Source organism: Delphinapterus leucas, chromosome 1 (genome assembly GCF_059928025.1).
Source record: "Delphinapterus leucas isolate spDelLeu-1000000601 "Yukka" chromosome 1, BTC_Dleu_Yukka2, whole genome shotgun sequence".
Classification (NCBI taxonomy): domain Eukaryota; kingdom Metazoa; phylum Chordata; class Mammalia; order Artiodactyla; family Monodontidae; genus Delphinapterus; species Delphinapterus leucas.
Genome location: NC_143129.1, coordinates 157,667,678 through 157,684,885, shown reverse-complemented (window position 1 = coordinate 157,684,885; position 17,208 = coordinate 157,667,678). Strand labels below are relative to the sequence as shown.

The following is a 17,208-nucleotide window of genomic DNA, read 5'->3' as shown; positions in this document are numbered from 1 at the left end:
ACTGTAACATCCCTAACAAGGTGAGCCAAGGCAAACCTGTCCTTCCCAGTTTAGGACACCAGGGGGCACCACACACAAGTGTTCTAGGTTGTGACGGCATATTAGCCTTGTGGAAGCGGCTGGTTCCTCTCACTGCCTCCCAGCCCTTGGCCCAAAGCAGACTATCCAAGCCCTTGAAAGCCTGAGAGCGAACTTCCCTGGTGGCGCAGTGGTTAAGAATCCGCCTGCCAGTGCAGGGGACACGGGTTCGAGCCCTGGTCCGGGAAGATCCCACATGCCGTGGAGCAACAAAGCCCGTGTGCCACAACTACGGAGCTTGCGCTCTAGAACTCATGAGACACAACTACTGAGCCTGCGTGCTGCAACTACTGAAGCCCGTGTGCCTAGAGCCTGTGCTCTGTAACAAGAGAAGCCACCACAACGAGGAGCCTGCGCACCACAGTGAAGAAAGCCCCTTCACAGCAACGAAGACCCAGCCAAAAATAAATAAATAAATTAATTAATTAATTAAAAAAAAAAAAAAGGTCTGAAAGCAAGGGCTGGGGATTAGCCAAATCCCCACCCAAGAGCCCAGTGGGAGCTGACATTCACCCTCTGAGGGTCCCTGTGGACCCCTCTTCCAGCAGACAAAGGCTCCTGTGTGAGCAGTTTAGAGGAAGACAGGGCAGTACAGTGGGAGGAGTCCTGGCTTGGAATGGAATGCTAGCTCCACTGAATGGTTCACAGCAGGGCACTGTCTGCACTCAACTTCCTCATTTGCTGTGAGGTCAAAGGTTAGACACTGTCTATGTAAGGGCTGAGTGTAGATGTCTGGGTCAGACACTGCTCAGGTCAGACTGATGGGGAAGGAAGGGTGGAGGTGAGGAGGCATCTCTGGGGAAGCTAGCCTGGGAGTTGCTGCTTGAAGCCAACACAGCCAGGATCTAAGGGAGAGAGAGAGGGAGGGAGCCAGAACTGCAGCTAAAAGGACCAAGAATAGACTGTAGGGAGTACTTCCTAGCTGCAGAGAAGAAGGATGAGAAAATTACTAAAAGTCTTTTAGGTGTCAGGCACTGTTAGAAGTAACAAGTCAAATCAGACACAGTTCCTAAGGCGTAAATGAAATATTTCATGCATCAAATAGGGACTCAATACATTGTCTTTAGATCGCAGAACTATGGCAGGCCTTATTATTCCCATCTTACAGATGAGGAAACTGAGGCTCATAGAAGGGATGTGACTTGGCCAAGGTCCCACAGATAATCAGTGATGGAGCAGACTCCATGGATGTCAATGCCATGATGATTTTTGTTCACCATTTTATGCCTGGCACTTAGCACAGCTGGGCACACAGTAGGCGGTGAGAGAGTGGGTGAGTGTGTGGTGATGCGAGGGAGGGAATGTGCTGGAAAAGCTGCTGCAGGGTGGCTGGCGGAGAAAGGCTGGAACCCTTTCCTCTCTGCTGCGGGAGGGATTGAGGAGTGTGCATACTGACTCCTCCTCAACTGGCACAAAAGCCTGAGAGAGGACTCCTTTCTGCTGCTTGCATCGCATCACGCAGGGCCCCCGCTGAGCTCACCCTTCCTGCTGTGTGGCTGCCGTCGCCCCACTCACCCTGCCCTTGAGAAGACTCACCCATTGGTGGCGTTGCCAGCGTCTGTCGCCCAACAATCTGGGCTGGTCCCAGGCCATCCAGGAAATCGCTGAACTGGCTTTCACCTCCAAGCCGGGTGGTGGGGAATATGAACCTGGAGAAGGAGGCATGAGATGCTTGAGGGCATCTGGATGGCGGGACGCAGTGGTTCTGCCCTGGGGCACTGGGCACTCCCTCTGTGCCTCAACCTCCCCTCTACAACGTGCGAGTGCACTACTATGGCTGGGGTCAAACAGAGCTGTTCATCTCTGTACATTAAAGAAAAATGCTCTGATGCCGCTCGAGAAAAGAGGCTAATAAACATACATGATCATGGTATTTAATCCTCAAGCGCCAGAATTTCTAAGGCGACCCTGAAAAGGCAGGGCTTGCTGGACACTTGCGTCCTCACCAGGGGGTGTTAATGCCAAGAACCAGAGACAAAGGCCAGAAATTTCAATGCCTGGAACAAGTTCTAAGAACTGAGTTTTAGTTGACTATAAGTTTGAAATCCAAGTCAACAATGTGAGGTGGTATCCCAAACAGCAACTGAGACCAAAATAACACAATTACAGGTTTGAGATTAATGACAAGCGATGGTGGGTGGCCCATGGCTGTGGGGAGCCTGGAAACAGTAACAGAAAAAACTGACAGTGATTGAAATTTGGCCAGATGCCAACAGCACACTAAATGCTCCACTGTATCATTTAACCCTTACCACCACTGTGGGTGGCAGGAGCTATTATCCAGTTTTACAGATGAGACAACAGAGGCTCCAAACGGTAAGAGGCTTGCCTTGCCTACAAAACAGAGATGAGGGGGCTTCCCTGGTGGCGCAGTGGTTGGGGGTCCGCCTGCAGATGCAGGGGACACGGGTTCGTGCCCCGGTCCGGGAAGATCCCACATGCCGCGGAGCGGCTGGGCCCGTGAGCCATGGCCGCTGAGCCTGCGCATCCGGAGCCTGTGCTCCGCAATGGGAGAAGCCACAACAGTGAGAGGCCCACGTACCGCCAAAAAAAAAAAAAAAACAAAAACAGAGATGAAACCCAACTCATACAGGGTGATGGTGAGGATTCGGGCAGATGGTGCAGGAGCAGTTCCAGACAAACAGGAAACAATCAGCGGTAGTTACTGCGGCTGTTGGTGTGATCATCACGGGAAATGTGCTACTTTTGCATGTCCTCAAGCCTAGATGTTCTGGGGAGGCCAGCAGAGAAAGGACAGGTGAGGGAGGGCTGGCCCAGAACTGCCGAGAGGCTACAATGGACCAAAGAAAGTTCTAAGATCTCCTAGAATAGCCCAGGCTCCTGCCTAGAGAGAGAAAATGTTATCCCAGAACCAATCCCCTGTTGGACAATTTGGCCTGAGTCCCCCTTGGCCAGAGACAGGCAGGAAGGGGAGACAAGCTACATACACTTATTGGAAAGGACATGTGTCTCTCCTCTACCAGGCTCAGCCTTCACACCCCAGGAAGGGGCTTCAAGGCCCATCCATTTTTATTGGCCACAGTCTGCAATAGCCTAATATCACATTTTTAGGATAATGGGATCTGAAAAGGTTAAATGAATAGCCAAGATATGGAAGCAAACTAAGTGTCTATCAACAGATGAATGGATAAAGAAGATGTGATATATATCATATATATATAGGTGTGACATTATATATATACATATATATGAATGAATATGATGGAATATTACTCAGCCATAAAAAAGAATGAAATAATGCCATTTGCAGCAACATGGATGGACCTAGAGATTATCATACTAAGTGAAGTAAGTCAGACAGAGAAAGATGAATATCACGTGATATCGCTTATATGTGGAATCTAAAAAATAGTACAAATAAACTTATTTACAAAACAGAAACAGACTCACAGACATAGAAAACAAACTTATGGTTACCAAAGGAGAGGAAAGGAGGGATAAATTGGGAATATGGGATTAATAGATACATATTACTATATTAAAAAATAAACAACAAGGACCTACTGTATAGCACAGGGAACTACATTCAATATCCTGTAATAAACTCTAATAGAAAAGAATCAAAAAAATATATATACACACACATATATACGTATAACCGAATCACTTTCCTGTACACCTGAAACTAACATAATATTGTAAATCAACTATACTTCAATTAAAAAGAGAGAGAGAGAAAGGATAACAACTATAACAAAAAGAAACGTAGACTCTTGAGGTCACAGAATTTCAGGAGCTTAGTATAGACAGCGTGGAGATTATGAAAAAAGGTTTTAGGGTCAAATGTCCTTAAATCAAATCCTAACTCCACCACCACTTAATAGCTGTGACCTTGGAAAGGTACCATACCCTCTTCCTGTGCCTCAGTTTCTCCACTTGTAAAATGGAAATAATGGTAGTACCAACATCCCTCAGGGTTGTTGTATTAAATGAGACACTGATTTTGGCCTGATAGTGGCTGGTAGATCCCAGAGTAAGAGGCACTGATTTGAAGTGCCATTCTGCATACGGTAAATCCTAGCAGCTACTCACATTCATAGAAGCAGGCACAGTAGCAAGACACGTGATCATAGAATTTAAATAACAGAGCCACAGAATCCTGAAATCATTGGGCCTTGATGAAGCTGATTCAGAAAATCTTAATCATATAACCATCATTTCATAGATTTAGAAGAGATCCAAGGGGATATCTAACCCAGAGACTTTCCAATTTTCGACTGCAACACATATGCATATGTAAGAAATACATTTAACGTCATAGACCTACATGCATCTATCTATCTATCTATCTATTGAAAAGTTCACAAGGTAATTTTTCCTTCCTCCATGGGATACATTTGAATTTCCTATTTCCTTTTCTAATGCTGCTTTTGACCCACTCAACAGATTTTACTTCCTGCCTGTAAGTCATCATCCAGTTTGAAAAAGTGATCTAGTCCAAACTCCTGCCCTAAGCTCCAAGCAAGTCCACCTGTGAGAACTCCATTCAGCTGAGCTGTAACAACTGTTTCAGATTTAAAAGATTTTAGGATCCCATTTTCCTTTCCAACACTTTCCTCTGGAGCAGGATGGTATGGAGGTCTTGGGAGGTGGGAGGCATGAAACATACCGATGGGATGAACTGCTCCTGGGCCACTGGGGTATTCTGATGGGAGGCAGAGGCCCAGAGCAATAGGAAGACTGGGGCCCAGACAGCGGGTGTCCAGGGGAGGGGGACAGAGGGAGGCGGGGATACAGAGGAACTCAGATAACTGGGCTGGAAACCCAAGCAGATTTTCCAGCCCTATGCCTGTGACCAGAGGACCCCGGTGGAGGGTGGGTACATGGTGGGGGTGGGCTGAACGCACGTGCCATCGGAGCTATTGCTGTTGGTGCTCCCGTCCGTGGACTCCCGGCTGCCCTGGCGAGGGACCCGACTCCGCATCTCCACGGCAACACCCGTCTCCGTGCTCCGCCGGATGTTGCTGCGCAGTTTCTTGGTGGCCCCTTCTGTGACACCCCCAGAAGCACAGAGAAGGAACAGGTCAGATCACTGAGGAGGCTTCTCCGAGATCACTGCTAAAGTCATCCTCTTGGGAGGGGGCAGGATAGGCAGGGCTCTGACTGGAGGCAGGGCCACTGCTGAGATGACCTCTAGAGCCGGTCTGCAGTCTGACCCCTGGCCCTGCTCAGGGCAGTGACACAGACAAAGCAGACTAGAAGGATGGCTGGAGGCAGAGTGGAGATGGTGGGGCTACGGGTGGGGAGTCAGCAGGCAGCGCTCAGCCCTACAGCCCTCCACCCTCGGTCTCCTTCCTGCCAGGCTCCCCTGACCCACACCTTGCCACTCAATTTCAGCCCTTGCCCCAAAGGGTTAAGTTTCTTCTTCTGGAAAGTTTGCCTTCTCTGGAATTTCCAGATTTGCTTTTCCTCTTCCAGGTACTCTCCTGAACCCTGTCACTCCCAGACATCACAACCCACCTCTGTGATACCTTCACAGGCCCTATAAAAGACAAACAAACCTATGTGAATCCTGACCACTGGCAAACTAACACCCATTCTCAAGGTGGGTCTGAATGTGGAGGGGGATGTGTGTGGAGAGGCGGAGAAGCCACTAGAAAAATAAGACTGAGAGAGAGACTCCTAGGCTGACCTGAACTGACTTTGGCTTTGAGGGAGAGGTCTGCAGAAGAACCTCAGAAGCTGTGTGGTGACAGCTCACCCCCAGTGTCTCTGTAGCTCCTGTTCGGGGGGCCCTCTACCCCTAGGTCCCCTCTTCAGCCTTGCATGGAACATAGGGCACTTTGCCTCTCCTAGCAGCGGCACCATCCTGCCTGGGTTTCCATGGCAACCTCCTCAGCATTGCAGTGTGGTCCCTTTAGACACTCTCTCTGCCTGGCGGGGGGGGCGGACAGAAGACAGGTTGTGGGTTTTCAGGGACTTCCCCTCCTGAAGCTTGGCTGCCTGAGGAGTTTGACGGGGAGGGAAGTGACGCTCAGATAGGGACTATACCAAAGGAGCCTTTTGCTGTCACTGGTTAGAGGCCCAGGCAAATTAAGAGTGGAGTTGCTTACAGGGATGGGGAGAGGCCAGGGTGAGGCAGGCAGCACAGCCCCTGAAAGCAGCGGGGAAGGGGGAGCTGGTTACCTTGGAAATTCGCTCTCCCACTAACACCCAACGGTGAGTCGGGAGGGGATGTTCGAGACCCCAGCCTGGGAGAAGGGGGCCTTTATTCCTCCTGCTTTGCCCTACTTATCTTTCAGGAAGCCCCACCGGGAGAGGAAAGGCTGAGAGGACAGGATGGGGGGACTGGGAGTGGGGTGCTGTAAGGAGGAATGTCTCCTCTGGAACCACCCCAGCTTCTGGGATACTGGAACAGCTACTAACCAGCAATCAGTGAGACCATCAACGTGTCTGTCTCTCTTACACACACCGTCTCCCCCACACAGAGTCTTATTAGCTCATGCATATTTCTTTCGCACAGGCGTAAGCAGACACACGAGTGCCAACAATCACATATGTTTATACAGTTATCTCACATACAAGGTCGTGTGTATGTTCATATAACAGTCACACAGCCACAAATGGTCTTACCAAGTCTTAGTCATACGTACACATGACACAGCCTGCCACACACATGTGACCTCCACACCATAATAATACCAGGAGCTGAACCCATCCGCTCAATCACACACATAGATGCAAACCCACAAATGGTGTGTGACCCACCACACACAGAGGGCTGGGCAATAATTGTGGGTAGGGTGGACTTGCCCTGTCCCTTGCTCCTAACTGCCACATGCCCTCTAATCTGATTAGAAGACAGAAGGGCCTGTGGGGGCCACACTTCACCCTCCTTCTCCTCAAACCCCCCCAACATACACCCTGAGCTGAAGTCAGAGCCTCACCACCTCGTGACCCCAATCCCCCGTCTTCTAGAGCTTAGGAAAGCTTTGAGCCATTTGGGAGAAAATTTACCTTCTTTGATCTGCCCAACCTACTGTGAGCCCCTGGGTAGGGAAGTTACAGAATGCTGAAGTGCCATTTCCCAGATGGGGAACCTAAAGTCCAAGCACCCATAGAGCTGGGGCTAGACCCTAGGCCCACTGACTCCCAGTTCACTGATATGCTACTTTTCACTCCCCTCCACCAACTCCACATTGTTTTGAGATGTGATTCAGCAGAGATTAAGTTCCATGTCTCTGGGTAAGGAGGAAGGTCTTGCAAACTCAGAGAAAATTCCTCTACTGGTTTCATACCTGTCCAGTCTCTGAACTCTGTCGATCTGGGGAGTAACTTCATGTAGCCTCTCTCCCTAGAGAACTGGACGAAGTTGCTTGCAATAATTCTGTGGTCCTTGGAGACCAAAAGACTCCAGGGACCATCCCATCTGTCCCACCATGAACAAGGGAGAGGAAAACACAGCCTCCAGCAGCACTCCCCATGGGACCTCCTGCAATGATCCTGAGCCCTCGCCCCACCCCGGTCCAGGGCCCAGAGACTAGAAGGGGAGAGCCACTGTCCTTGGTACTGAAAAGAGAAGCTCCATTTGGGCAAAGGCAAGGACAGCCCAGGATGGCCCTGTGTAGACCCAGCCTAAGGCCAGGCCAGAACCCACCTGTGTCCTGGGAGTCCAAAGATCTGACCCCATCTTCCTCTCTGCTCCCACAACTTAAAGAATGTTAAATCTAGAAGGAAGCTCCATTTTACAGAAGAGGAAACTGAGGCCCAGTGGGAAAGTGACTCTGCCAAGGTCCCATGAGGAGTTAGAGCCAGGACTAGTCCTCTAAAGTTTCAGGGTGAGTTTTTGGAAGGCCATTCTAGGGCAACATAAGGAATAAAATGGAAGGGGCAGGCAGAAGGCAGGGGAACTAGAGGGGAGGCTGGCGCAAAAGAACAGGCTTTGAAACAAAGAGGATAGGATGGGTGAGGCTCAAGCCAATGAGCAGTATGGAGGACCTGGCAAGGGCAGACTCATAGCCCAGGAGACTGGGTCCTGGAGAGGAGTTCCTCCCCACTCCACACAGCCCCGCCCTGCAGGGAACTGAGCCATCCCACCAGGGGCAGCAGGGTCACCCTGCTAGGATCTTATTCCAGAACAGAGTTTCCGGGGCCAATGCCCTCAGTGATCGGCCCCATACCTCCCTCTGAGGTCAGACCCAGGATGGCGCTTTAAGCTGGGACACTGGCAACCTCAAGGCCTGGGAGAACAAAATGGGGACAAGTAATTATGAAGAGGAGAGGAGTATTCTACAAGCAAGGGGCAGAGCTGTGGAGGCCAGAGAAGTCACTTCTTTTTGGCCCTACTGTGTGACCATGGGTAATAATAACACCAACAATTTACCAAGTGTCTAATACGTGCCAGGCAAGAGGCTGGATACCTTTACACATCCTATCTCATTCAATCCCCTGGACCACGCAGCAAGGCATGTATTATTGTCCTTATTCTACAAATGAGGAAGCGGGCTCAGAGAGGTGAAGTAACTTGCCCAAGTTGCCCAGCTAGTAAATGACAGGGTGTATCTCTGAAGGCCAATTTGAAGTCCTTCTCCAAAAAAGTACCTTCTAGTCTCCAGGCTCAGATGCCTCATCAATAAAATGAGTACATCAGACCAGAAGATCTCCAGATCCTCAGGGCCCCTTCCTGCTCTGACATTTGGCAACTGGATGATTCAGAGAGACCTTTGGTTAGAAGGGCAGTGGGCAATTCCCCTGGCTCCCCAGGCATTCAGCCATGCCCTTGCATACCGCAGAGACAAGTTATCTGGAAGCCCCATCATCGTTCATTTCCCCTCAAGGCTGGAGGTCATCCTGGTGTCTGCTCCAATCCCCGCCTGCTGACTGTGGAGCCTAGGTAGGTGGACAGTCCCAGGCAGATCACTGATATTCTCACAGTGACTCAGGCACCTGTCCTGGCCTTGGAAGACCGTCCCTCCAAATCATTTGGGCATGAAGAGACCTTTGGGTCTGAAGCTGAATCAGCAGGGCTTGGTTTCCTGAAGCCAGACTCCTGGGGGCCCTCCCAATCCTAGTCCCCCAACCTTAATGCCACCCCGTTGGTCCTGTCCCAGCCCAACTCCTGGATTCCTAGATCCCCATCTTCCTGACTCCCTAGTGTCAAGCATATTCACAGGGGCCATGCTCATCCTGGGGCACTCATAATCTCAAGCCCCCTCCCCATCTAGCACTTCTCTGAGCCAGAAACCATATCGCAGCTTGATTGCTGGAAAAGACCATCCCACATGCTCCTGTGGAGGGCTTTGTAAAAATCTATTTTAAGACCTGGAGAAGTCCCCCAGCCCCAGCCCCAGCTGGGAGCCTTGATGGGCATTCTCCCCGGATCCTCCAGTGCCCCACACCTCACCACCCCCACAAAGCTGCCTATTTGAAGGTTTCTTAGGGAAGTTGTTACTCTGAGCAGAATAAGCAGGAAGAGGTTTTAAAACAAAACCAGCTGGTGTCTGGGCTGATGCCACACAGTGAGGAGGTCTTGGTGGGGGCAGCTGGCTCCCCTGTGACGTGAGCTCCAGGTGTGACTGTGTGCGACAAGGTGGGTCACCCGCCAGGCTGAGCATAAGTAGGATTCTATAACCAGGTGTCTGAGAAAGTCTGTTGTATTCATCAGGAGGTAGCTGTGAAGGTGGTGTGTGAATGTGGCTTTGTGAGGTATATGCATACACACACGTGACGTGTTTCTATGACCACGGGCCACTGAGTGTGCATGCGCGTAAGGGTAGGTTTCCTGAGCAACTGAGCGTGCTATTTATGTGATTGTGCAAGGCATGTGTCCTTGTACGTGTGTGTCTCTCTCGTGGCTTTGTAACATATGTCTGCGGCTGCTTGTACTTAGGAAGCTCGAAGATTATAGGTGAGGCTGGATCTCGTGGATGTTTCTGTGAAGCTGTGGTATCACTCAGCACAGTGCCAGGAGCATGATGGCTGCTTAATGGATAACTGCTGGTAAGTGTGTAAGTCTGTGCAGAGGCGGCAGAGTACCAAGGTTAGGAGCACGAACTCGGGAGCCCAATGCTGGGGTTTGAACCCAGACTCTACCACCTACTAGCTGTACAGTTTGGGGCATCTTACTTCCCTTCTCTGTGCTCCAGTACCTTCCACATAGAGTTGCAGAAGGAGTCAGTGAGTAGGACACGTACTAGACCCAGAGCAGCACCTGGTACATGGTAAGTGTGACATAAGGATTTGTGGGGGTAGGAGTGCCCACCCGCGAGAACTGCCCCTGGGCGCCCGGTCACTGTGAGGGGCCCACACCCCTCACCAGCCTGGGGGAGCTGGAGTGTGCCCCTGCTCCACTGGGTCAGGCCCACGATGGCCACCATCTTGGCCCCGAGGCTGCTGCGCCGCTTCTTGGCCGTGGTGGTCCCGGTCCCGTCCCCAGCCTGCTGGGGTCCGCAGATTTCGCCGCTGATGCTGGAGCTCCGCACCACGTTCCTGGAGGCCGCAGCTGAGGCTGGAACTGGCTCCCCGTTAAACATGATCCACGGGGCGGCAGGGCCTCAGGCAACCCTGTGGGGCAGCGGGAGAGACAAAGGGATCCCACGTCAGACCCTGGGCCCCTCTACCGCCGCCCCACCCCTTCCTAGCTGTGTGACCTCGGGCAAGGCGCTCAGCCTCTCTGAGGTTGTGGGGATTAAATGAACAAGTCAATGTAAAGGGTGTGCCCAGAATCTGGCTCGATGAACGGGACTATTCTCATTAGCATGTGGCTGCCCTGACAAGTGACCTGGTTTGGCGGTGAAGGCGGAGGCTGTGCAGTTATGTGACCCACTCTTGAATTCCAAAGGCCTCTACCCACTAGCTGTGTGACCTCACGACCGAACATCTTGGGGTTTCAGTGAACACCTCAGCAAAATGAGAAATGAAAGCACTTACCTCGTAGGACTGTTGTAAGGATTAAATTAGCGCAGGTGAAAGTGCCTGGAACGGTATCAGGCACGGAGTAAATATTCAGTAAGCGTGACTGTTGTTTTCACAGCCAAAAATGAGAACAGGCAGGACAAAACTGGCTCCAGCCTGGGCAGACTGTGGAAGGGGTCCTCCTGCTTGAAGCGGGTGGGACAGAAAAGTGTAAAGAAGCAGGGAAAATCACCCTTACTGGGAGGCAGCCACTACAGGCATCTTAGCCGATTTCCTCCCGGTCTCTTTTTCACACATTTCAAAAAATAACTGAACTCATACTGCCAATACAATTTTATATCCTGCTATTTTTCATTTAATGTTATATCAGAAGACTTTCCAATGTTATTAACACTTTGTAGAAATGTTTAAATGCCACCAGTATGTTCCATTGTATGGAGGCACTATAACTGACTTAAATATTTCAATACAGTTACTGCTTAGATCAAGTCCAACTTTCTCCTCCCTCTCTCTCTCTCTCTCTCTCTCTCTCTCTGTCTCTCCCTTTCTCTCCTGTCTTTTAAACAACACTGCAATAAAGATCTTTGTACACTGATTTTTTTTTTTTTTTGCGGTACGCGGGCCTCTCACTGCTGTGGCCCCTCCCGTTGCGGAGCACAGGCTCCAGATGCGCAGGCTCAGCGGCCATGGCTCACGGGCCCAGCCGCTCCGCGGCACGTGGGATCCTTCCGGACCGGGGCACGAACCCGCGTCCCCTGCATCGGCAGGCGGACCCTCAACCACTGCGCCACCAGGGAAGCCCTGTCCACTGATTTTTATCTGCTTATTTCCTTAGGATCAACTCCTGGAAATGAGGTGACTGGGCTATCGAGTGTGAACGCCACGGGTAGCTTTTCACTACCTGCTTCCTGACGGAGCTCTGGTTTTGTCCACCTCATCCCTTGTTTTAGAGGCAGATCCTGATTTGTTTAAAACAATCAGTGAGTGGCATTCACCTTGGTAACTCTTACTGGTCCAAGGGTGGGCATGTGACTAAGTTGGCCCAATCTGACTTAAGGGCAAGATTTGGATTCCAGGCTTACAAGAGAGGTGGGTGCTTCTCCCTCTGTCTGTCTGTCTTTTCCCTTCCTCCCTTAAGACCTCTCTCCTGAGAGAGAGCCCACCCTAGGATGAAGCCAGTGCTGCTGAGGGTGGCACGGCACAGAGACAGAAAGGACCTCAGGCCAACCTGGAGCCTGCCTTCTCTGGTCTTCCTGCTACGTGAGACAATGTGTTTTCCATTGCCTAAGCCAGTTTGACTCAGGGTTCTCTGTTACATCCAAAAGCATCTTACCTAATACTGAGAGCATAAACATTTTTCTGATTCTTGGAATATATTGCCAAATTCCTTTCCAAAGCAGACAAATTTTCTCTCTAATGCTGCATTCAACAAATACCTAAAGGGAATATAGCCAATATTTTATAGTAACTATAAATGGATATTACCTTAAAAAATTGTGAATTACTATACTGTACACCTATATAATACTGTACATCAAGTATACTCCAATTAAAAAAACTATTCCAAAAATAAAATGTCAGTTATTCCTAAATTAATCTATAGATTCAGCACAGTCCCAATCAATATTCTAACTGGCTTTCTTGTAGAAACTGGCAAGTGGATGTCCTAAAATAATCAAGGCAATTTAAAAATTTTTATCTATTCATTTTTAAAAATTGAAGTATAATTGACCTACAACACTATTAGATCCAGGTACACAAGATAGTGATTTGATAGTTCTATACATTACAAAATGATAACCACAAGTGATCCCAAGTTTTAAGTATTATATTTATGCTAAAGGTCATCATTTTACTTAATAATATACTTTAGAAAGATATTTTTGGGGGAATTTACTGGCGGTCCAGTGGTTAGGACTCCGCGCTTCCACTGCAGGGGGCACGGGTTTGATCCCTGGTTGGGGAACTAAGATCTTGCAAGCTGCATGGTGCGGCCAAAAAAAAAAAAAGAAAAATATTTTTTCTCTGAGTATAAAATTGAGGAAAAAAATGTTAAAAAAAATTTAAACCCCTAAAATTCCAAGGCCTCTGCTGAGTGCCATTGATACAGTAGTGAGCCAGGCCAACTTCGTCCTGCCCTCCCAGAGCCTCCAGTCCAGGAGAGACAGTGAATAACTAGCTATGCAATTAAATATTTAATGGCGGTTCCGACGAGTGCTAGGAAAGAGGACAGAGGGCGCTGGAAGTCACTCCGGGGAGCAGGGCAGCAGGCACCCGTGGCTCTGTTTAGTGCAGAGGTGGGATCTCCCGCTGTCGCCCTCTACAACTTGGCTGAAAGTCCTAGGCTCGGACAGAGTACAGGAGAGACAGCTGCAGGCAGGCTCCGCCCCCAGCCCTTCCCAGCTCTGCTGTAGCCCCCAGCGCTTTCCCCAGGGCAGCTCCCATCCCAGGGCTCAGGGCCCCATCACCCTGAGGAATCCGACTTTTCAAAAGGACATAGAAAGGAGAGGGGAGATGGGGGTGGGAAGGGAAGGCACCACTCCAGCTGAAGAGGAAGACAGTCCCCAGACAGCCGAGAATGGCCACCTGGGCTCCTGATCAGCACGGCTCCCACCAGCCTGGTGAAGGGGGGCTGACAGTAGGGAGGAGCTGAAGCCATGTTTTGACGTCTTTGTGGCTGTCTAGACTGTTCTCGCTGGCCGTGATGTATGCAGAGTCTCGGATTGTATTTCTCCATCCATCCCCCATCAACCTTGCAGCTAATGGAAAGTCCCCCTGGACTTGGGCCTATGATGATCTCTTTAGTTTCCAATTCTAGTGCCAGTTTGTGTGTTTTTTTGGGTATGTGCATGGTCTTTTGGTGGACGGTGGGAGAGGGCTTATCTGATACTTTGAACCAGCTAGAGCAAAAGCCTAATTTACTCCTTAAAGTATTTCTGTTACATGTGTAGTTATCTCCACGTCACAGATGAGAAAACCCAGTCTCAGAGAAGTTAAGGCCTTGCCCATCCAACTCAGCTAAGAAGTGGCCAGGCCTGGACTCCTGTTTCCGGGTCTCCTGTTTCCACGAAGAGACAGACATGCTCAGCAAACCCTACTCCTTCACCCCAGAGCTCACCCAAAGAGGGGGGCCCAGCCCTCCTGTTCAGGCTTTGCCCCGGGTCTCCAGGTTCTTTGAGAAAATTGTAAGCAAAGTATCTGTGATGAGAAAACCCACTCTGGCCCAGGTTCCCACGGCTGGCGTGAGCATCTGAGGGGCAGCAGAGATGCCACTCAGACCACAGCTGGAGAAGCAACTGCTTCCTTGGTGTTGCTGACAGGAAGCTCAAGAACACTGCTCCCAGGGGAAGAGAAGGAAGGACGGGAAGGGACAAAATTCTTGACCCTGCCAAGCCAGGGGCTCATGTTTCCTCATGAATAATGAATGGAACCCGACAAGCAGACGGTTTGACGTCCAGGACTCTGCACCATCCGCAGCCACATTCTCATCTTTAACCACCCGGGGATCACCCAGGGGGCCCGGAGAGCTGACGAATGTTTAGGAGGGCCCAGCAGGCAGGGGCTACCCCCAAGGGGACAGGAGGAGCTGAGACTGACCCAAAGCGCTGGACCCAGGACCTTAGGGCCTGCCCCCCGGTCCCAAGTCCAGGGTAGGGCAGCCTGGGAGAGTTCAGAATCAGGAGGTGGGATTCGAATGTATACTGTATAGATTAGATTCTTTGTGTGACCTTCTCTGGGCCTGAGTTCCTCATCTGTGTGTAAACTGAAGGGGTCAGAGGATGTGCTCTCTAGAGTCCTTTTGACACGCATGGCAGCAGCAGGCTCAGAATTAGGGCTCTAGTTGATTCTCTGGCAGCCAGCCTGGCTCAAGATGGGCAAGACAGAGAGCCAGTCAGAGCCAACCACCTGGCCCCTGTGAGGAAGGCAGTGGTACTCACAGCAGCGCCCCCAGCCATCAGACCACAGGGATGGGAAAGGGCCAGCAGCTGGATATGGTGACAGAGTGGTGAGGGGCCGGCAGGACACAGAACACAGCACTTCACATCCTGGTGGTTCTAAAAGATTGCTGAATGAATTTCTACAAAAGTCACTTCAACAATTCCCTGCCTCTGAGCAGGACTGTCCCTTTCCCAATCCAGGTCATGGCTCCTGATGGAAGGAAACCCTCCCATGATCTTGCTGGGTCACAGAAATCTTACTCTGAAGTTCTCCCTGCTGACTCCCATCTATTGCTATAGCAGCATCTATGGCCACAGCTTGGACGTCCCCTCCAGTTATCCCTTCCTACTGCCCCCGACTCCTGCCAAGCTCCATGCCAGCAGATACCTTCCAAGTTCCCCAAGGAAGGAGCCTAGCGTTTTCTTTCTGGCCTTCAACGTTTGACCTCTACCCTGGGGTCTCAGTACCCAAAAAGCTCCCAAAACCTCTCCTGATTCTTGACAATGGCAGGACTCCAGGCTCTGCCTGGCCACCCTGGGCCCCTTGGTCCTTTTGACCGTGTGTCTAACCAAGTTAATAAACCTTTTTTGAGCATCAGTAAGGCTATCCAAAAGCCCAAGATGAAACTAGCTACCCACCCTTTCAACAGAAAAGACCAAGGAATGTGTTACAGAGTGATGGACTGTTAGGCTGTAAGGGATGGCAAATTCCTAAGGCTCTTACCACCTCCGCCTATCCTCTGCACACAGCAGACATCACTAATCCTTCTCTCTTTCTCATCAGGGCCAGATTTAACCTTAGAATCCCTCTTAACACAGCGCTGCATCACCAACCGATGAGAACCAGCTCATAAGGTCAAACTGACTTGCCTCCCTATTCCAACCTGAGCCTTTCATTTTGCAGAGGAGGAAATCAAGGCTCAGAATGGGAAAGAGTAATGGAAAACTGATGAGCTCATAAAAGTGCTAACAAAAGATCAAGATGAAAAAAAAATTAATGACACGGGACTGAGTGAACTGATGTGGATGATTATAATTTTTGTGACTTTCTGTTTGAATAAAAAAAAAAATCCCACAAGGACTCAGAGGCAAAAAATATACAAATCAATTTTCACTGCAAAGTAAAGGAGCTGTTGCAGTGGAGGATTCCTGGACTGAATGTCAATATTATGACATAGTATGAGAGTGTTTCGTGTTTGGTAATTGCAATCATTGTTGCTTTTGTTGTGGTCATGCATTTACAATGCTTGGTGTCAGTTTATTTATCTCTTGTAAAAATAAAATACAGTGTGTGTGTGTGAAAACAAAACCAGAAAGCTAATCATGGGGAAAAAAAGATTATTGTGATGATATGACATTATAATTTTAACATCTTAAAAAAAAAAAAAGAATGGGAAAGAGACACACCCAGGGTCACACAGAAAGCTGTTGACAAAACCAGAGCTACAAACCAAGACTCCTAACTCCCAGGTCCTACATCACCTGTCAGGTGCTTCCTCCCCACCTCTCACCTCGAAGACAACCCAAACTCACCAAACTGATGAATCTGAATGTGGTGTTCCCATCACAGGGGGCTGTGCCCCTCCCAACAGCACACACCTAGGGCATTTACACAAGCCTTCTGTTAACTTCTGAGACACCAGATTTCAAGAAAGGAGGTGAAGACAATCAGGGTAGCTTCCAGGAGGAGGTGATGTGATAAGAGTCTGGAAGGAAAAAGGGGAGCTTAGAGGAAGGGCTAGAGAGGACATGTGTCCTCCAGGGATTCTAGTAGCTTGTGGAGTAAAGAGACAGACTTTGGAGATAGTTGTGTGACCTTCAGCAAATCATTCAAACTCTCTGATGCTGTTTCCTCCTTGTCCAAACTCCTGGGTCCCCTAATCTGCCTTTAGGCACTTTAATGTTAAATTGCTGGTGCTAATGCCAAGGGACTCATCCAGGTCCAACTGCTAAGGAGCTCAGACCCTATACTTCCTCTGTCCTCCCCCTGACCGATGGGGTCTGTGTCCCTCCCCAGACACTCTGTGACACGACCATCAGTCAGGAGTGTGTGTATTGGGGGTGTATCAGGGGGCCAACTCCTGGCTCCACCCGCAGTGTGTGACCCTGAGCAGGTCATTCAGCTTCTCTGAGCCCTCATCTCCTCTTCTATAAAATGAGTCTACTGGCCATCTGGACCCAGCCTGACTCTCCGGGCTGGACTGGGGGTCAGATGGGTTAATGAGGAGCAGGAAAGCACAGTAATTAAAAGCACAGGCTTTGGAGGCAGACAGACTTAGTTCAAAACCTAGACCTGTCACTTACAAGCCACATAACC

At 49.9% G+C, this 17,208-nt stretch overlaps 1 protein-coding gene across 3 annotated transcripts in view; it reads right to left on the bottom strand.

Annotated features, from left to right (window-relative positions):
• The window catches only part of RIMS3 (regulating synaptic membrane exocytosis 3), a 42,651-nt gene that overhangs the window by 11,213 nt on the left and 14,230 nt on the right, over positions 1-17,208 (bottom strand). For 2 of the 3 annotated variants that reach the window (XM_022575396.3, XM_089895346.1), the window contains exons 2-5: positions 16,425-16,597; positions 10,355-10,602; positions 4,947-5,088; positions 1,615-1,727 (exon numbers count right to left, since the gene is read on the bottom strand). In XM_022575396.3, coding sequence (XP_022431104.1) covers positions 1,615-1,727; positions 4,947-5,088; positions 10,355-10,571 — 472 coding nt within the window. In that variant the 5' untranslated portion in view covers positions 10,572-10,602; positions 16,425-16,597. Of the gene's footprint in view, positions 1-1,614; positions 1,728-4,946; positions 5,089-10,354; positions 10,603-10,968; positions 16,598-17,208 lie in introns of all 3 variants that reach the window. The other variant, XM_089895335.1, reaches the window with a different exon arrangement.